Genomic DNA, 21,939 nt, shown 5'->3' with positions numbered 1-21,939 from the left:
CTCTTTTCTAGTTCTTATTTTTAACAGGGAAAACGACTGAGCTTTGGAAAGTCAAAGGTCTGCAATTATTTCAGCAAATGGAAGAGGCACAGGAATAGGTAGCAGTGTCACTGTGCCTGAACAAATCGAAGCTCGCCTAAAAGCAAATCTTAATCTGTTCTCAGCTGGATCTTGTAGGAGCACTGACATTCTAACCAGCAGAGTCTTCACCAGGCAGGCAGAAGCGGCTGACTTCTGACAGCTGCCTCATGACTCCTGGAAGCTCATTCTTGTTAAAAATGCTGTGCGTTTCCTAATAGCTATTGAATCACTTCCCCTTCCATTTACTAAAATTGCAGAAGAAAGTGCCTCTAAACCCACAGGAGGAACTGAAAGCTTCCATGATTACAGGTCACCGCAATAGGTCATTCCCACACAGTCATCCTTTTTTTTTACCGTGCATGTCATCAGATTATTACTTTATTCATATCCCTCCCAGCACTGCTCCCCTCCGCTTCTGCCTGCAGCCTGAGAGGAAATACTTGTTTTCTCTCAGTGGAAACAGGAGCATATTTTGCAGGTGGATTCTATAATACGGACACTGTTCTAACGGACAAGCCCATTAAAGGAGTAACAGGATTTCAGAAAGTTTATGTTTTTATAACCAGAGATACAAGCATAAATCTGTGATCGTTTCATAGCAATCTATCCCTCTAAACATTCATACAAGTAGTTTTCAATCTGCAGAATCCTGGCGGTCCTTGAACTTCATCGGAGGTCCTCAGAAAGGAACGAAGAAAGGCAAGTTGGCAATGAATTGCAGCTGACATTTATGGTTCCACAGTTCTGCTGGAGAACTTACAGGGAACCAGAAAATTTATTTATACTAAACAGTGTACTGTTCTAGCTATTCCACTGCAAGATATCACTTCATAACAGCATGTTTTACATTCAGCTTTCTGTTACCAAAAGCACAGCCAAACTACTCTTAAATCCATTCCTTTCCCAATTACTTCAATGAAAAAGAATACATAAAATAAAAATACACTTATTTATCCAACAATGTGAAACATGAGGCAGAAGATCTTTTGCAATTTAAAAACAAAATGTTCCTCCCTGAAAAGAAATGCATTTTATTTTCTTCGTATGGCTGTTGTCTAGGCCTCTGCAGAGCAGGAATGCATCTGTGCTCCAATGTTGCCATGAAAGCATTTTTACTTGCACCATACATACCTTGACAGACAAGGTGTTAGCTACTATTCCATCCACTATACTTTCAGTAAACGGATCAAAGTGTTTGTCTGGTCTTCTCATGAATTCTGGCTTTAACCGGTATCCGCTTTTGCCATTGTACTCGTACATTCCCATGTTTATTTGCATAGACAAATCTAGGTGTTAAAAATACTGATGACAGTTACATTCTGGATAAATAACAAATTTTAAAAGCAATACAATAATACTATGTATTGTAATTTTGAATCAACTGTAATGTAAACAACTGTTCATGACATATTGCTGCTTTAGAGTCTTCAGATGGGATCACAGACACCCTCTTGGATTCTTTCCACAGGAAAAAGACATCTCTCAGAGACTATTCAGTAGATAACAAAGAAGCCTTGATACTTAGGTTCTGAGTCCCTCAGTGCTGGACTGATTGTACTGCTGTACCTGACCCAGCAGAGTACTTACATTTCTAACTGCTTCTAACATCAGACACTGGGTGCCCGATACTTGGTTGAAACTGCCCCAAAGAAGTTTTTATTATTCTGTGGACTCCCAGCCTCTGTGGGGTTTTGCTTTCCATGGAAAGGCAGTGTGTTCATGGGCACAACTGGAAGGGAAAAAGGGATTGGTAACACGGTACCATGTGCCCAGGAGCAGGATATGGCCAGGATGTGTCCCTGGATGCGGTAGCTGGAAATATTTGTATGTCTCAGAACAGACATAGCCTTGGAAGACAACACATCTTATTTGGAAAGTAACTTGTGCATCCAGGAGCCCAAATGTCCGTTTCTGAAATACTCACTTTTAAAGAAGAATTTGCTAAGTCCCTTATGTCTTGAGATTTTGAAAGACAGAGGAAAAAAGCCCCTGCTAGATCCCAAATGTTGCTCAATAGTAACCACTTATAAATGATGACAATCTGGAGGATTATGTATGTGTGTTATACTAGCTACAGTACAGTAATTATGAATATTCCCAGTTAAAAGAAAAATATACTGTGATAAAAATGTTAACTCACAGCTCTGTAGTATCATTCAACCATCAGACATGTTTTGATGCATAAAGCCTTTCCTACTTACCAATCAGAAACTGTATCAGAGAAGCAGAAAGGTACAGCTTACAAAATCCAGAGACCAGCATAACTTACCTACAGTTTGGAAGTTAAGAGCAACCATTTGGCAGCCAGCATTCCAAAAGACTTGTGGCATGTAGTTTGAAGAATCTACACGTGTCCCCTTTGGGTAAATTCGGCTTAGCTGCATTTTGTTGTATCTAATTGGTGAGAAGTTAAGATACAGTACGTGCAACAGAAATTGCTTTGCAGAGAGGGGCAACTGCAATATGTAAATTCAGGTCATCTTTGCAGAATGGCAATGGGTTTCTTATTGGATTTCTGCAACCATAATGCTTTCTGATATCCACAATTTTGTAGGAGATACGATAAATATGGGGTAATTCCCGTGCAGGGTATTCAGAATAAGCAAGGAAATAGCACAGGCATATGCAAAAAAAAGATAGCATTCATAAAACTCCACCTATCATTACAGTTACTAATTCGGGTTTCTCCTAAGATTGCATTTATAGAGGCCAAAACAGCGGATCTCCCTCTGCTGGGGGGTGGGGGGAGAGGTGCTCAGTTAAAAAGTAAGTGCTGTTCTGGAATGAACATTAGAATTGGCCTCTGCACAAACAGAAATGATGAGCATGCACTTCTTATAGTTGACTCTACAAATCTCAGAGATGAGAACATGCTGCAGGTTATCTGTGGAAATAGCTTCCCATTAATCTTCTTTAAGGCACTATTTTATCTTGGCCATTCATTCTTAACTGCAGCCATGATGGGAGATGTTGAGAAACATCAAAAGGTCTAAGCAGAATGCTCCTTAGCTTTTCTTTAGAAGTTAAAAAACAAAAAACCCCAAAACTAAAAATAAGGAAAAAATGGGGAAAAATAAAAAGGAGAGGAAAAAATTGCTTGGCAATAAAACAGCTCAGTGCTCTTAACATTACAGGTAGGATGGGAAAGCAAGCTTTTTCATGTGACTTTGCAAAACAACAAGTCAGTCGCATTTTGCCAATTTGCTCACCATAACTCATACCACCTCGTGTAGGATGAGAAATTCAACAATGAGAATCCAAAGTATCAGGTCTTCAATATGTAGTTTATGCCTATTCCCTTTAGTCCTAGCCCACAGCACAAGGACTCATGCCAACTTTTAAATTAGCTCATCAGAACTCAGGCCAATTAACTCATCTAAGAAGACAGTCAAATCTACAAATTTCATTTGGGTTCTCTATTTCCCCAGCTCCTGTCTAAGCCCTGTAACAGAGCTCTGATATAGAAGGGCTAAGAAAATAGCTTTCTGAAAGTCAAGGATACTCCACGAATTCCACGGGAGACTTTGTGAGTTGCTCAAGCCCTTTGGTTTCCACGAAGGAAGACATTTCAAAGCTTTTGTTGCGTTCTGAAAGTTGAAAGGGGAGAGAAAAACATTGACACATCAGAGTGTGAAATCACTTGCAATTGGTGAGCTGCAAACCACTGGTTTAGCCTCAGCCCCCTTATCCCAGCTCCCATTCCCCAGCTCATTTCACCTTGAGCTCGAAGAATTTACATCCACAGTCTTTTGCTGACAGCAGTAAGCTCATCCTGAAGGTACTCAAGAATTCGGTCGGAACTCCTAGCAGCACTGCTCAAATTAGGGGCGTAGGTACTCCCCGAGATTGCTGCTGTGCCAGCTGCAGGCAACAGGAAAGTCAGCGCATGGGCAGAGATTTCTCATGCTTGCTTGCAAAACACCATGCTGAGATATGTGAGGGGTAGAGCCCAAAGCTCACAGGTGAGACGCGGAGGCAATATTTGTGGGGAACACAGAGGGCCCTGCTGGATCTCTAGATTGTGCTTGCAGGCAGATGGCAAGGGCGTCGAGCCAATTTGAAGCTACAATAACTAATGTCCGTATCAGATGAAACTACGCAGTGTGCTAGCTGTGCCTACAGCAGGTCTCGTCGTATCCTGTATGTCAGGGTAAGGTCACGTCTGCCTCAAGCAGTCATGGAAACGTGGCTATCTAACCACGCCTGGAGGTCCACTCCCGTGTCCCAGCAGGTTTTCAGACCTAACCACGAACTACTATGGAGTTTCTATGATCTCTGATTTGGTCAAACTTTCTGACCTGAGAGTGGTGTAAAGCTCCTCCCTAAGCTTGTAACTCCGCAGGACTGAACATTGATTTGTGCATCATCCATTACGCACCTTTGCCTGATGTGTGCACAGCCTTTCAATGTACCCCTGGGACATGCTGCAGCACAGAGCCCGAGTCAAGACTCCGCTAGCTTCGGCATTTTTTCCTTTACACTTTTGCACAAAAGGTAAGGATTCCTGTAAACTAACAGCTTCTGTTTCATCCCGATCAGCCTAGACGGCCTAGAAGGGGCCGCAGCACTGTGAGGTCATATCCATTAGATATTTCAGCACTGCTTTCTTTAAAAATGAGGTAAACAGTGCCTGTGTTGAACTGTGACATCTCTAACCCCACTGCTTTATGGAAAGCAAACAATAAGGCAGAGAAGAGGCTTGCCCTCCTCCAGTTTCCGAAGTAGTTGTGCTGCAGTAATCCAGGGATGGCCAGGAGGCCAGCCTGGCCAGCTCCTTGAAGTCAAACTGCGAAGCCACAGGAGAGGGATAAAACTGAACAAAACCACTTGTCTTGCAGAAGGAAGCAGGACAGAAACAGGTGGGCACTTTCCTTACAGGAAGCCAAAAAGGAAGCAGTGGATCCAAAGAAGTGAGGAGCTAGATTGTTTGGGCCAACGTGAGAGCAAAATGTGCTGCCAGCCTGTGAACTGCAAACTATTATCGGTGTCTCTTGAAAAGTCAGAGGACGACTGTGGTGTTCCACAAGCAATTCTCTCCCTCTAGGAGAGCTGGGACTCAGATTTCATTGTGGTCACTATTTCTAATTAGCAGCCATCATCCTACTGCCATTATTCATAGCTGTTATCTCCTAATGGCAAACGATTCCTGCCATTCCCTAGAGGCTGCTCTCTTACCACTCCTCTTCCTTTCCAACAAGCGATATCCTCTCTTTCTCCAGACTCTGATCCAGCCAGCTCACCTCCATCTCACCTCCTTATAAAGGCACTGAGATTATTCTTACTGCATCCTTCCCTCTTACTAATAGGATAGCACTAGCAACACACACATATATAGTGGTTTTATTCTATTTAGAATATAGGTGTGAGAATAGGCCGTAGTAACATACTGTATCTCTCATCCTTATCATAAAGTAGAGCATCGGTAGAAAACCTGAACTGGTAGCTGTTAAATGACTCACTTACTAAATGTCCAGGGCTTAACCAAACTCCCAATTAAAATAAGAACAATTATTTCCTTGTAGTATCTGGAGAGGATTAAGAAACGTGCTGTTTGAAGAAAAGACTGCAGGAGAGAGATTTCTCTCATGTAGTATGTTACACCATGCTATCTTATTAGGAGGAAGTCACCATGGAGTGGACAAACAACTCGTTGAAAACCTGTCTGAAAAACTGGAAAAAATAGAGTTACAGCTCCTATCTGTCAGAAAGTGGGAACATATCTAGTGAGGCCACTCAGGGGACTGATGCAGATCCAGTGCTATTCAATATTTCAAGTTGGATGTAAGACCAGAAAATGCACTTATAAACGGTGTGAATGACGGAAGCAGTGAGGTACTGTTATCACCAAGGAGGCCAGGATCACAAACCAAAAGAAATTCTGAATTAAAAAATATCAAATTGGAAAAATGCTGTTAACACTGAAATGATGACGTGGTACAAAAGACAAGTATGGAGCTCTACACTTAGGGACATGAAGTCAGGTGAAAAAATACAGAATCTGGGCAACAACTGAATAGGCAGCAAATTAAAAAAGCAATCCTCCTCTAACTCCTCCTTCATTCAGCTTATCTTTGCTGAATTTAATGAAGGTCCAGCAGTGAGTCCAGGCCAAGATGAAGAGCAGATCTCACCAGCCATGCTACGGTGCCCACTGCTTTAACCGGCTGGCGACATTTACCACGTAGGGCCCGTGCTTCAATGAGCTGATCCTGTTTACCACATAATGATTTTTTGGACACAAACACCAGAAATATTAATTCTTTAACATGAGGAGTTCATAGAAACAGTATGATTGATCATACCAAGACTTAGGATAAAAAATCTGGACATCAGCAGTTCTTTACCAAAGACAAAACTCGGAAGGGCACAGGCATGTAAACAGAAAAAATCTACACAAGGCCATTTTATAACAGCTGCATCAACTTGTCCTGCTAGGATTCACATGGCTTCCTTTCCAGAAGGAGCATCTTCTTCCCACTGTGTTCTTGTAATTCTCATTAGAGCTAGAGGAGATTATAAACATCCAAAGGGACTCTACTGTTGGGAAGGAGCACAGCGCTCTGCATGATTCTGTGTGTACGTCTGTATAAATACCCGCACACAAAAGAACAGGTAGATAACTTCTTACATGTTTATTATTCACAATGAGTAAACGCAAAATCTTGTATACAGATAGGGACTTAGGCACCAATTTCCTGTCCTCCGCCAAGGCCTCCACAAATCCATTATAAATTAAAATGCTATAAACCAACTATAAAGCTCAGAGAGCATATTGCAACCTGTCAAAACAAAGTGAAAAAGGGCAGGCAAACAGTAGGGAGTCCCGCACCAAGAAAGGAAAAGATGCTGCCGAGTTTATTGAGGATGCCACTGAGTGCATTCCTAGCAAGGCATCTTCTGTAAAAGCCAGCGGTAATGAAATGATGGCTTTTTTATACAATACACAGAGGCAGTGAATTTGCATATGAGGAAGGGCAGACTTTGTTTACACTGAATCCTCTATAAAAGTAGCAGAGGCAAACTATAAAGCACTTGTTCAATCCGAAAGAATATTTATGACCACCTTTCTCAAACTGCTTATATTACTCTCCAGCCACGAACAACAAAGACAATGCAAGTACAACATTTTCAAAAACGTTTTTGAAATGGCAGCATGTTTACTGTTGATGGAGTTTGATATTTAGACTAATGCAGGTTTCAAAATAAATATGGATCTATTTGGCTGGATACCAAGGGAACTTTTCTGTCCCTGTGTCCTCTAACTCAGAGGACGCCAAGCAGCATTTCTCTAGAACTTGCTTCCAAACACTTGCTAGGTAATTTCCAGTATAAGGTGTTGCTCACGCTTCACTTACTTACTTTTTGATACTTCAAATGACTCAAACTTCACAGGCTGAATGTAGTTCACCAGGTTAGACATCTCTTCCGTGGCCATGGCCTCACTTCCAGCAGTACCCTAGGACAGAAAAGGGAAAATGCTGTCATTCTGACCTGTCCACGGTGGCCATCAGAGGCTGCAAATACCAAAGCCCAGTTTTCTATCAAGCATGACATCTTTCACTGATCCTGGCTTAGTGGCGTCAGTGCCTCACATAGGGAGCTTTGCATAGTAAAGAAGAAAATTTGCTATAAAAATTGAATGTTTAATTAAACTGGATTTTTTATGCCACTCCTAGGAAAGGGACTGCATTACCTTTACATTTATCAGTACCACTGGACAAATGAAAAATACAGCTCTAAGTTTTTAATGTCAAGTTTTTTGTCCCAATAATGCTAAATACACCACAAGCAGTAGCCTAAAGAAGATCAGATGTGGTGTTATTGATTCTTATTCTTCAGTAAATGAAAGTATAAATAAACAAAGCAAGGATGTGCTTCCAAACAGATTAATAACCAACTTCAGAAAGCTGGTGGCCTTTCCCAGTGCTCTTCCTCCCTTTCTCCACTAGATGGTAGTCCCACTCCTAGTAACACAAACCAACCCACAGCTGCTGGAACCCACCCACCACCATAAAACGTATCTGCACCCTTACTTCATCCATCGACGACTTTTTACAGTCATCATCATAGTCATCGTCATCATCGCTCTCAATGTCAGCTTCTCCTGAAAAGTTTTAAGCAGAAGATAATTACTGGCTGAAGCAGTAGGTACAAATACCAGCGGTAAATTCTAGCAAGTAACACTGCTTCAAGGAGACTATATTGTACATGTGCTTTTTGTCACAGCACAAATCAAATACACTCTCTCGAGGGATTCATCCATCCTCAGCATTGATAAGCTCTTATTTTCCAAACAAAGAAAAGTTCTTCTTTTGCAGCTGCTGGATGCTCGGTGTTCGGAAACCATGGGGTCAGTATCAGCACGGAGAAAAGAGCATTGTGGGTGTGCATCACGTGCAGCGTGTGTGCACAGGGTAGTATCAGAAACTCCTCTGAAGAGAGGTTCCCATGCTTGTGGGGAGGAGCCCTGCACGACCTGCAGTGAGTGCCTTTGCCCTCCCTGGGACGGGCACACGCAGCAGCACGTATGGGGTGAAGAAACCGTGTATGAAAATGGGTGAGACTCTCATGTGCTGCGGTAGCAAGGACTGTTCAGCAAAATCCATCCATTCGGAAGGTATCACAGTCCATGCAGCTGGCAGGAACAGGCACAGGAGCCCAGGTACAAGAGCCTGACCTCAGTTCCAGTGAGGTGTGCCTTACTGCTTGGGCTCCGGCGGCACAGCACAAATACACCGGCTGAGGGCAGTGCAAATCAAATAATGTGAAGAGATGCGGGAGGCTCATCCTTTCCCTGAAAATGTAGTGATGGAGTAACTGGGACCAAATAAAGCACATTTTACGCCTTGCTCCCAACTGCGGTGTACTCATCACATTCCTAAGGGCAAGGCATAGATTCTTTGTTGTTAATTAATGAATGCCTCCCCTTGCCTCCAAAATATTTTGATTTGCTTGCACCAGAAATTAAACCATGAAGTAATATCAAACTCATCTTTCTCTTTTTTAACTCCTCCTGTGAGTTTGGCTGCCATAAAGTTTACACCGTGCATCTTCAGAAGACTCTGGAAAAGAAGGTTGAACTTACACTGCAGTCACCTATCCGTACCCTAAGGTAGACAACTCTCCCTAAAGATTTTCTTCCACAAACCTTTCAGCTTTCTTCGGCAGTGGCAATTGTATTTCAGCAGCACAAACGTCTAACCACTGTGCAGCATTCCCAAACTCTCCAGAGAATGGTAATTCAGTCTGAGTTCCTCCTGCCAATTTAGGGCCTAATCCAAAGCCCACTGAGTCAATAAAGAAACTCCTCTTTGTTCCAGGAGGCCTTGAATCATGCCCAGTGGGTCCCTTCTGAACAGGGAGAGCACATATGATTTAAATAATGAGTGTGCCTTTCACAACCAAATGATGACTACCCAGGCTTCATTTCCTTCCAGATGCAGATGTTGAAATGTCAGGCTTTTATTCATGAACCCATTTCTTCCTGAACATTTCATTGAAGAAAATAACATCATTGCTCAACAGGCTCAAGGGGTGGCTCAGGGAACCTCAACACACTGCGAAGAGCCAGCCGAGATCTCACAGGATTTGCAGTGACAATCTTTGGATGGGAAGCTCTCGATTGATTTAACCAGACTGGCAAAATAACACTTCACACAGTCCAAAAAACGGGCGACATGGGCAGACTTAGGCCAACCTGCACTGCTGAGATATGAGGTAGATGACAGGCAGCTTGGTCGTACTAGAAGTGTCCAGGGAGGAAAGTACGCAGCACATTATTCATTTATTTAAAAATATTTAACAGAAAAGCTCCCAAGGAGATCAGATCTCATTTTCAAGTTCTGCATCAGACAGCAAAACCAGGACAAATAATACGTAGGACTCTAAACACAGAATAAAAGCTAGTGTTTTAGAAAGTATGATGACACGTGCATTGCCTTTCACCCAGCAGCAAGGTCCTATGCTAAAACCCAACCTTCTTGTCCTGTTGCACTGCTGGGACCCAACGTCAGAGCAAGCCTTGGCCACACTGAGATGTCTGGGCTTCCACCTCCTTCCTGCCCACCCACCCACAGTGGTAGTGGGATCAGCCCCACGCAGTCATTCCGCCCCCTCCACAGGAGGGCACCAACACTGCACCATAAATGCACATGGGCTGGCATAGGTAGCTGGGCTGGGGTCAAGCCCAGTATGTCTGTGAGCTTGTCTAAGAGACAACTAGATGTAATGGTGTAACTGTTATTTGCATTTAGATGGGACTGCAAACGCGGGTCAGAACAGGACCTCTCTGTACTATGTGCCACACAACTATAGTGAAAATAGAGCACCCTGCTCCAAGGGTTTGCCCTCCAAGTACGAAACAAGAGCCTGCTCGTGGACAGAAGCAGACAGAAGAGTATCAAGAAATAAAAAGATGTTGCTCCCTACCCCAATAGTTCAGTTATAATGCAGATACTGTCAACTGCTTATAGGCAGAACTGCACTGGGAACTTCTCAATGGAGCAACAGGGCAGTTTCAAGGATGCTTCCAAGGAGCTGCCCCTAGTGAGTGGGGCAGCGTGGGGAAGGCATTGAAGTGCTCACTGGGCAATGTGAAGAGTGGACAAAGGAGGCTGAATCCCAACTGATGGGTAGAGGATTCAACACAGTAATACTGAACGGAAGATGATTAGGAGAGGAGAGCTGGGAATGACAAGCCAAATCCCTATTACCAAGGCTTGAGGAAGCAGAGTGCTAAATATTATCCATTCTCACCATGCCTCAGCAGCCTGACAGATATTGAGAGCCTACATTGCTTGAAATTCAGAGGAATTTGGTAATCTGCTTTCTCAGACTCTTTTAAAATAACAGCAGAGTGGATTACAAACACGTTACTTGGTGGTGCAGCTTGTTAGCTCTATAACATTGAGGCAGCCACCAGCATCTTGCGTGGGGGAAACACCTTTTGTTTTTTCCACAGGCTGTACATCAGCACTTGCTGATTTTAAAAAAAATGAACTTTATTCAGTTTGCTAAAAGATTTTACTTTGTAACAGTGGGCCATGGCCCCAGCTGGCATGTAGCAGCAATGTACTTTTACATACATTGAACCTAAATGTACACATTGAGCATTTACATACATTGATCTTAAAACATTTTATCCACTTCTCTGTTTAGTTGTCATGAAATGATGGAGTCAATTCTACCCTCTCTCTGACTTCCTATGTCTCTTTCCTTGCAGTACCCACTACTCTGACAAAAACGTCATCCTATCAGTGAGAAATAAACATTTGCTTGAAAATTTAAATACTGTTCAATGAGCAAGTTTTGGCTACTTGCAGTATAGACCTACTTTTGGTAACATATATGTACCTTAGAACTGCCACAGTTCTTTTTGCAGTGTAATCTAATGTCTTTGAACATTCATTGTGATAAAACAGCCAGGTCTGAGCTGCTTGTTTACCAAAATGACAGCCTATCTCAGAAGTATTAACCCAGAAATTCTTTTTCTGCTTTGCTGTACCTTCAGGGAAAGGTTCTTCCACTGACAGGTATTATACCTTACTGAAGTTATTTTTCCCATCAGTTTCAGGAACATCTTGCAAGCCATTCTGCAAAGCTTGTTTCAGAATTGTTTTTTTAATTATTGCTACTATATCACCAGCACCTAGCTTTTATATGGTATGTTTTATAAACATACCGAGTGGTTTATTTGGGTTTGATTCTGACCTCAAGCAGTGGAAGACACAAAGCAGCTTGCTATCAACTGAAATATGAGTCTCCACATTTTTTGCACTGCTGTGAAAAAACTCATTAAAAAATCTCAAGAAGGCTAAATCAGCACAACTTTCTCCTGGAGATCAGCAGTAATTTTGACAGGAGCTATACAATACAACAGAGTTATCTGAATAATATGCCCAACTTGCTAAATGTAAAGATTATATTAAGGTTGGAGTATTGAAACTCTTCATGTTAAGTGATGTCAAAAATTAGGCTTCCCTTAGTAAGTCTTGAATTGCATTATTCTTCTCATGCTCCAGAAAGAAATTAGTACTGGGTACAGAGAAGCAGAGTGCTTGCAGTGTGCCAGCATTTACATACTGTGAACATTGAGATGCATGTAAGGAACGAGGCAGGGAAAAGAAGGGTGTCATGGTGACTGTTGAGCACTGCCCCATCGAACCATGCCCTTCACTGGGTATTGCCTCAGCAGCTTTATAAAATGGTGAATAATTAGGGTTTTTTTTAAATGTTCACAGGCAGAAATCTGGTATCTGATTCACAGAGAGGTTGCATGCTCATAACTGTAATCTCTGGAGCTGTGCTTTGAATATGTAAAAATCCAAAGAATTCTTGAAAAATCAGATCTTGGATGTTCCTTGTCAGCCACCCCCAAAGTGTTCTTAAGCTCTCTCAGACTCAGCTGTCCTTAGATATAACTGGCTTAATATTATTATTTCACTTCCCAGAGGTATTGTTCAGATAAATTCAGTGCTGTTTGTCAAGTGCTCATATGCAGCCTGGATACCCCCACAGAAATTCACTGCAAGATGAGGTTGCTACATCTAGGATCAACTGTTGAATGGCAGAGAAAAAATACTGTCTAACTGCATTCTCCAAGAGGCATAGGTCCTAAAGGACAAACAGTGGCTGACAGAAGGGTTACAAGTAAAATACTTCGGCAGTCACAAATGAACTGAGTGATGACATAAATTTTGCAATCTCAGTTCTAGCATTTCCTAATTTGTAAGTGTTCATCTTCACAATGTACAGTTTACAGAGGTTGTTATATAGGCAATACTGACATTCACAGTTAATTTGTAAAACTACACACCCTATTATGGGACTAACCCTCCTGCCTTCCATCATCATCAACATCTAGATTCACAGCCCAGGTCTTTTCCTATCAAAGCTCATAGAAAGGTTGTTGAAAGACAAAGCTGTTACCCTCTATGCAGATCAGACACTCAGAAAGCAAAAGACAGATACTTTGCCACTGGGTTCTCACAATGTGCTAGACTTTGGAACCCAGGGTTGATTTCAAGGGTTGGAAACGAGTCAGTTGGCATACACACACTTACTTTTTTCTGTTTGCCTGAAGGAAATCAAGAAAACAGTATTAAATCATTCCTGACACCAGGACGAATCTTCCTTTGAAATCCAAGCCTTACTACATAGCACTGCTCTTTTTAAAGTTTCTTCACAGTTGAAAACTCTCTTCTTCTAATAGGATTATGCACAAATACAGCAGGATTTTTTTTTTAATTCAGCTTGAGGCAAACTTGCCAGCATGAAAATTTTCAGCTCAATTAATCAGACTTTAGAAAAAATTACAAACAATGGAAAAAGGTTTTCTAATGGCAGATGGTAATAAACTTATATTCCAGTAGAGCTTTCCATTTGCTTCATAAGTATTCTACTACCAGGGCATAAATGCCTACGCTTTTAGCAATCCAAAATTTCAGCCTTAATAGGGAGAAGAAATTCTAGTGCAGGGAACAGACACTGGGCTGGGAATGAGGTTACACAGATTTTGTTGTTTATCCTGCTGCTAATCTGCTCCTATGGTTTAGAGCAAATCCTTACTTTCTTTTTTTCTCTGCACTTCTCTTTGTCTTTTCTAGCTAGGTTTTAAGCTCTGCAAGCCAAAGACCATCTCTTACTAACTTTTGTGCACCAGTACACACAAGGGTTCCCTGCAGATCCCATATATACATTAAATTATAGTATATTTTCTATTTAATTTTTGATTTTAAAAATTCTGCTAATAATGAACAAGTGAAATGCAACACGCTGCTTTCCATTGGCTATATTCCCTACAATTCCTGATGGCAACAAGAATTTGTTTGCAGTATTACCTTTGCCGGTTTTCAGCTCTGGAAAATAACATCTTAGAGCACTTTGCACGGATGTGACCTGTTCCCAACTAATGCAGGACACCAGCGGGTTGAGCCCTGCCTGCCCGAGGAGCAGATATTGCATTTGAGGAACCCAAATCGCATTTGTGGTTACCCTAAATCTTGAGACACTGCAGAACTGCTGCTCTCCCGTGCAATGGGTTGAGGCTGGAAGGGCACCAAATGGTAGGCACACCTCAGAGGCAACAGAAGAAAGAAAACCTTTGTATTTGGTATTGGGCTTGGGCACATAGGAAAGGGGGAGTTGGCAGCTCACTCTCCTTCCTAAGGAATGCAGATAAATGTCAGTATGCATCGCCGAGCTTCTGGTCACTCTGTAAGGGATTCCTCAGCCATGAGGCTTCTCAGACTCCTGGATCAACGACAGTCAGCGCTGTTTCCTGCTAAGTAAGATCCACACTGGTGTACCTCTACCTTGCTAAAGCAATGTAAATGGATTGAATTATAGCTGTAATCAGGCATTTGTGTTTTAGGGAGACATACATTTGTAGATTCAATTCATACCTGCTCCGGGGGAGGAAGGTTCAAACATACTAGATGTGTCACTGCATGTGTTGGAAGCTTGTTCCGAGAGCTTCTTTTTTGCACTTCCATCTGCTGACTTATGCGACTTCTTTTTATTCTTCACCAGAATTTTGTACATTAAATCCATAGGGCTTGGAAGAGGAACCCCAGGTTCAAGCTTGCAGGAAAAGGAAAAGAAAGTTGTTACCACAACAAAAGAAATGAGCTTATGGCAATTTCTTAGGGCCCATATGGTGCAAGACAATTTTCTAACCTCTACAAGCCCTGTTGAAATGGAATGTGTTTTACACAAGAGGTAACCTCAACATGACATGGAACAGGGGTATTGAGGGCGCTTAAGAGGAAAAGAAAAATGCCTTATGAAATGTCCACAGTAATAACCAAAATAATTATTAATTCAAATATGGGTTAGGGTATACATTATAAACTGGCAGCTATGAGAATGAACTGCATTTAGATTACAGTTCACCGTGTCAGAACAATCTCTGCATCAGAAATTATATGCTTAAGTCACCAACAGCTCACGTTGTTTAACTCCCTCCTTTAGACTCTGTTTGGAGCGGCTGTACCTGAAGAATGACACAGGACTGAAACACTCAAACAAAAGTTCACATGGGTATTTGTGGTCTGATAAATACCAAACTGTATTACCGGGTATTTTTCCAATGGATCCATAAGTAATGCATCTCCAAATATCAATCTGCAGTACTCTGCCATTTTTGCCTGTTGTTTAGGTCTAAAGGGGAGAAAAGAAAGAAAGAAATGAGTCCTACTAATGCTACAGAGTGAAAGCAGCAGTAATGGAATACCTAATATCTCTGAACGAGATATAATTTCCTGATCCAATTGCTGTGAATTTTTCACAGACCTAGATATATCATGCAATTATCCCGATTCCTCTGGCAGAGCCTATCAAAAGTATTATACATGAATTAAAGGCACTAGTCAATTGAGTAACAGTGAAACTGAAGTTTTAACTTTGAGGTATATTTTCCCATGCACTTAGTAGAAAATGAGGCTGTCAGTTGTTACCTTTAAGGAAATAACCATTACACGAATTCGCCTCTTTCAGGCAACATCTTTATTCAAAGTTTAAATAGTTTCCTCCTGATGTTACTTCATACACGTGCCAGGCCTTCTTCTCACCCCTGAACCACAGCCCCACCTGGATTTCGTTCCCTTTTGGTCATACCTAACCTAAGGCACAAACCCCAGAACAATCACCCAGAAAGCAGTCTCCTGTGCAGGCATCTCCGTGAAACTCCCCAGGCCACGGGTACCTCCGACCTCACTCGCTGTGTCTGTAGGGCACAGCCGTACAGAAGAAGGGGCTGAAGACAATACTTGGGTCTCAAAACCAGCAAAGCTGCTTCAGTTAGAGGCACTTTTAGAGACGCAGGTGGTCTTACTGCAGATTTCTAAAATGCAGTTCATTTTACTGCAGAGATTCTGCTAAAATGCAGCCCGCTTTCCCATCCTATTTGTGCTAGCCCATGGGAAGGCTAACTCCCACGACAAAGCCCTGACCTCCTGGGCTGGGTTTGCACCAAAAGCTTGCACTGGTCTCGCCAGCTCACTCAGAATCATAGAATCATAGAATCATAGAATGGTTTGGGTTGGAAGGTCATCTAGTTCCAACCCCCTGCCATGGGCAGGGACACCTTCCACTAGACCAGGTTGCTCAAAGCCTCATCCAGCCTGGCCTTGAAGACATCCAGGGATGGGGCATCCACAGCTTCTCTGGGCAACCTGTTCCCGTGCCTCACCACCCTCTCTGGGAAGAATTTCTTCCTGATATCTAATCTAACCCTCCCTGTTTTCAATTTATACCCATTGCCCCTTGTCCTGTCACTACAGGCTCTTGTAAAAAGTCCTCTCCCAGCTTCCTTGTAGCCCCCTGCAGATACTGGAAAGCTGCAATGAGGTCTCCTCACTGGCAGAAGTCACAGTGCTATTGCTAAGAGGTATTACGATAATTTGGAGAATTGCCATAATAAGTGCTTTATTAAAAACTGCACTTTACACACGTCATCACATACTACATGCATGCTTTGTGTACAGAACTGGGACCAACAAATCAGGACAGCCTTCTTTGTGAGGATCTGGATGTAATAACAAGCTGCCAGGTGGAGCTGCTCAACGATCATTTTAGCTTGTTTGGACACGCGGTCAGTTTCCCTTTTAAAAAAACGTAAGATTTTATTTAAAATCAGATAAGAGTGTCACATTTTACCATAGCAAATTACTTCAGTGTTTTTCCTGACATCATGTAGAAGTAAACTGAACCTCAGTAAACTCTACTTATAAGTATTTTTCCCAAAGTGCAATCAAAGAATGAAGTAATTCGTGCATATCAATGATGGGAGTTTTAGGACTGATGATAGGTCAGAAATATTGCTCAAATCATCTTAAAATGAAGCTCAGTGCTACAGTCACTCTCTTTCTAATTTTAAACGACTGTGTATTTTTTTTATATGTGCCTGTTTAAAATCTGTAACATTTGAGCTTATGTATCTGTGAAAGTTTCCATTTCTGATACTCTGTGGAGACGTCTCGATTAAAGGACTGGTTTATATTGCTTACTATAACTTCCTCAACTACTGTTAATTATGATCTGCATATAGTGGAAAATACACTAAAGCTATAAGCAGTTATGTTACCATGGAGCTATTTTTTCATGAAAAAACAGAGCTGGCTACACAGGAAAAAAGGAGCCCTCATTCTTCTCTTGCAAGCTAAGAGTACGACGACTGCTGCGTCTAGTTTGCCGTTAGCTACCAAGGGAGCACCTGGCACTCCAGCTCCTCCTGGGGTCAGCAAGGCCAAACCTGAGCTGAGCTAAAGGCTGGGTGGCATTTGTATGAGAAAACATAATTTCCCGGAGATCAGCATTCCGGATGTCCCTTGAAGCAGATACGGAGTGAACCAGTCACTAGTTCAGTCACTGACAGAACATAACGTGAGGAGGCTCGAAATCGTCCCGCCAAGGTATGAGCTTCAATCACAGCAGCATTCCATTCACGCTTTCTCGTGCGTGCAGGCAGTTCTGCAAAAAAGCTGAAAGCCACTTTCAGCTGAGGGTGGAAAATTAAGATGAAGACAAGCAAGGCATTGGAACTAAGAACCCTCTTGGGAGAAGGTGATGGGAATAGATCCGGCTATGACAGTGCGTCAGCTATTTCTAACCTCACGCTCTCAAGCAGACTGGGTATTTGCTATAGGTCTAGGGGTTGTTGCAGTGCATTTTTTCTCAGTTTTCTCCACCAGTGTATATTTTGAACAGGTCCATGCTCTTACGACCCAGAAAGTTCACAGGACAACTCCTCGAATGAAAAGAGCAGGATTATTGAAACTGTAGTAATTAGGTGTGACATCAGCGTTTTAAGATGGGCACATCAGCTCCAAAAAAAACCTCTCGGTAGAAATCCAAAAAATATATCCAAGAGTCAAATCTAATAAATTTTACCACAGCTACAAAAAGAATTTGGATCTTCCGTGTTTAATTACATGTTTACCTCAAAGAGAACGCAGTGAGAACTTTCATTTTTGCAAAAAAGAAAAATGTAACGTGTTATTTTAGTTTAGCATATAAATTCCAATGTCACTGCATCCCAGAGGCAGAAAGAAGGAAAAGGAAAATTATGTGAAAAAGTAACAGGTTTTAATACTATAAAAAGGTCTTGCAGCAGTAGACGAGGCCGAAATAGGAATATCTTGACATTATAGGATTGCTTGTCTTTGTGAACTGGAACTGTATACACAGATATTTTTAAAGCTCTGAGGAGGGAATAAAAAAAAAAATTTGGAGTACTAGAATTGAACCGAGTGGCAATTTTTGTGTTCTCACTCTATGCATATAAAAAAAATATATTGTTTCAAGACATAGGTCATTAGTAATAGTATAGATTGTGTGTTGCTATTGTATGATGCTAAAAGTTGGAATATCAGTTTCTTTTTACTTTCCTTTCTTTCAAAATTATGAACCAGAGGAGCAGATTGAAATACCAACTTTTCTACAGCAACGTATTTCCCCATTTGTGTTATGAAATGAAAAAGCAGGTATTTCCTGATCCAGCTCTACTCTTACTGGAAATTCTCTCAGCATTCATGTACTGCAATGAAAATCGATTGCCTCAAAAGACATGACTTGATCTGCTTTATGATTTTCACTGTGCAGACATGGACGGGTAGCGCACAGACTAATTACATACGCGTCCAAAATGGGCCAGGGCAAGGGACGATGAAGTGGGAACGTGATACCTGGAGATATGGAAATATAGAGAGATGTTTTCATTACCATTACTGTATTGCTTGTAATTTGTTTTACTGTGTTTGCATTATGCCTATTCTGAAGGTCAATCACAGCGGCTCTTTGGCAATACTGCACGACTACTGCTCCTAACGTCGTATTATCACTTCTGCAGAGATACTTCTTCTGCATAAGACAGACACAGATGCTTCCCAGAAGAGTCTAAAATAATTTAAAGTGTAGGAAGAAAAAGTGATAAAAACCCTGTTAATATTTGAAATAACAATTCCAGCCAGAAACCAGAAATATGAATAACTGTAATTAAATTTAATCTTGGAAGCAATCTTATATGGATACTGCTCAAGGATCACTTAACCTTTTTGCTATGTCATCAGCGCATTTCTAATTATAGATCGTCTGCTTTCAGATTTGCAGATTGCTTATCTTCTTGCAGGCTCAATTTCAAACGTCAAGGTCTTCTCGAGGTCTTCTCAACACTTTCAGGGCACTTTTCTGGGTTTTTTTTTTGATACAATCACATCTTTTCTTAGTACTGTCTTTTTTCAGCGTGCATGTTTTGACTTCGGTATAAATGATGGCATGCACAGTATTTTATATATTCAGAAAGTTATATGCTTGCCTTTTTTTCTAAACTTTTTATTGTACAAAACCAGGCAACAATGAATATACTACATAGTAAAGTTATAGTACAGGAAATTAAAATTGTTCATGTGCTATACAAATACTACAGAGGAGTCCTAGGAAAAACATTGAAAGAAAGGAAAATGAGATGATTAACACCGTGTGCTAATAAGTGATTTGGTCCCTACGTGGACAGAAAGTGCTAAAAATACTCTCATGTACATGAAACAGAAGGAAGAAAAATCTCATTTTAAGTCCAGTGATTAACAGTGTCACATCTACGATGGTGATGTAAAACCTATTTACCTCTGATGATCACAGACTGTTTGAAAGCCACGAATACAGAAGACAGGCCTATTTCTGTGTAAGCCAAGGCCAAAATTTCCACTAATTTTTATGGGACTGGCATTCCATAGATGAATACTGACTCTTGTAACTTGAAAATCAGAAGAAAACATTTGTTCACCCCAAAGTAGGAATTACTGTCATACGATTTGTTTGACAGCAATGCTATAAAAACACTTAGCATTTTTTGTTAATACTCAGGGCAAAGCCCATCTTTTAAGATCTAGGAGAAAAACAACATTCCAAGTAAATGAAAAGACAAAAGGAGCATTCCATGAAATTAGGTGAGGGTCTCTATGAGTGGCATGACTAATTGCAGATTTCTCTAGCAGCTAGTGAAGAAATTCAGAGATAATTGTAGCAGTGGGTAAAAGAACTAGAAATTATTTTCAGCCGAAGCAAAATTAGAAATCATACACATTAAGTGTGATCATTTATTGCAGCAAAAAATAATAAATAGCAATAAAGCCTCAGAAAGAGAAAATACTTGGTTTTGCTGACTTGCTTTGCTAAAAGCCTGTGTGATAGCAAGGCATGGAAAAGGATATCCAATAATACACTTAGGGATAATTCATTATTCCATGACTGGAGTCCAACCTGTTCTGTGGGGCAAATTTAAAGATGGAAATAATGCCCTAGTGACTCTATTTTTTTTTTGTTCCTGCAGTATCACACCACCTTTAATTCTGACCATGTTTCAAGTTATAGTTTTAACCCACTTTTGTACACCAGACAGGAGTTTATATTACACAATTACTTACTTCTTTACTTTCCTAAAATAGAGCAGATCATCCTGGAATAGTTGAAGATTTAAGTCTTAATGACTTTAAAGGAAGAAAAATGTAACCCTTCTGGTTATAATAAATCGGATGCTGCTCCTTCTCTGCCTTATAGTAACACAGTGAATGTATATTTTAGAAAATACAGAAGAATGAATACAAAATATAATACATTGAAGTGTGATGGCTGAGAGCTTTTCTAAAGACCAGAGGTTGCATTTGGAAGCACTGAGAAAAGCCCTGTAAGTTAAAACCTGCAGCAGTAGGTGAGCACAAGCGAGTTGAAGGTGATATAAATTATACCAAAAAGAAAGGACCGAGGGAACTGAATAGAGAAAGAAATTAAATACAGCATTTCTGTGGTCTTTCAGAGGAAGACAGCACTAACTGAGTAGGAGTTAACAGGCAGCTCTTTGAATCATAACCACGTGGCCTCGAACTGTGCACAGAGCAAGCACGTATTTGCCCACAAAAGGTAAACTTATACTGTAAGGCACAGAAATAATGTAGGTCAGCTCTCAGACTTCAAGTCTTTCTACCTACATCATTTCTGATCAGTATTGTCACATCTGCTCTTAAAAACATTCTTACATAGCTGCTTCTACCAGTTCCTTCCCTTATGACGAGATTAGTCTCCCTAAAACAATGGAAAAGCAGTTAGCCCTCACCCTTTTCCTCTTCAAGAAGCAAAAGTGCCAACATCTTTTCTGATTTGTATTAAATCATTCATAGCTGCCCCAAAGATGAAATAAAAAAAGTCAGTCCAAACCGGCCCCAGAAGTGCTGACAATGTTTTCACAGCAGAAAACAAAAGGGGAAAAGGCAACTGAAGTTAAGGCACATGTAATGTGCCAATGTCACCCCACTTTGAACTATGTGATCTCTTTATTTATAGCCGAAGTTCATGTCAAACTTAAAAAAAGAAAAATCAAAATTAAAACAATAATGATAATTAAAAAACAGATCACCGGGCCAAATTTAGAGGTGTTCTCACTTATTTTTTTCTTTTCTTACAAGGGAAAATCATCCTTTCTTTGGAGTCAAAAAAAAAAAAGAAAATGGCTTAGGCAAGCTGGTATTTTTTGGCAGAAACTGAACACGTCCTGGCCATGCATACCACCTATTTCACAATCATGGCTAGTCTATGGTTCTGGCCTCTCCTTCAAACACATGAGCAACAGACCAAATTCTGTGCACTGAATGTGCTTACAGAGCAGAACAGGGTCAATAAGCAGGTGAAATACTCCCTCTTTTACTTTGATGAAGTACCACTACACTGTAGCAGGACATACTGAGACGGTGAAGTTAACAGAATTTGTCTCACAACTATTCAAACTTACTCTTTCATACAAAAGGTTCTAATTCAGGAAAGTTTTTAAGAACATGCACGATTTATTCTGTTCATAGAATCATAGAATCA

The 21,939-nt window shown here is 41.0% G+C and overlaps 1 protein-coding gene across 1 annotated transcript in view; it reads right to left on the bottom strand.

The window, feature by feature from the left end:
- The window catches only part of PLCB1 (phospholipase C, beta 1 (phosphoinositide-specific)), a gene marked incomplete at its 5' end in the record, with an annotated part of 101,430 nt that extends 86,190 nt beyond the window's left edge, over positions 1-15,240 (bottom strand). The window contains 7 exons of the mRNA XM_010148895.1: positions 1,213-1,367; positions 2,351-2,475; positions 3,584-3,668; positions 7,441-7,537; positions 8,115-8,185; positions 14,484-14,661; positions 15,156-15,240. Of these exons, the coding sequence (XP_010147197.1) occupies positions 1,213-1,367; positions 2,351-2,475; positions 3,584-3,668; positions 7,441-7,537; positions 8,115-8,185; positions 14,484-14,661; positions 15,156-15,240 (796 nt within the window). The remainder of the gene's footprint in view (positions 1-1,212; positions 1,368-2,350; positions 2,476-3,583; positions 3,669-7,440; positions 7,538-8,114; positions 8,186-14,483; positions 14,662-15,155) is intronic.
- Between the last annotated feature and the right edge of the window lie 6,699 nt (positions 15,241-21,939).

Source organism: Eurypyga helias, unplaced genomic scaffold, assembly GCF_000690775.1.
Source record: "Eurypyga helias isolate BGI_N326 unplaced genomic scaffold, ASM69077v1 scaffold11753, whole genome shotgun sequence".
NCBI lineage: Eukaryota > Metazoa > Chordata > Aves > Eurypygiformes > Eurypygidae > Eurypyga > Eurypyga helias.
This window is presented reverse-complemented; position numbering and strand designations above follow the sequence as displayed.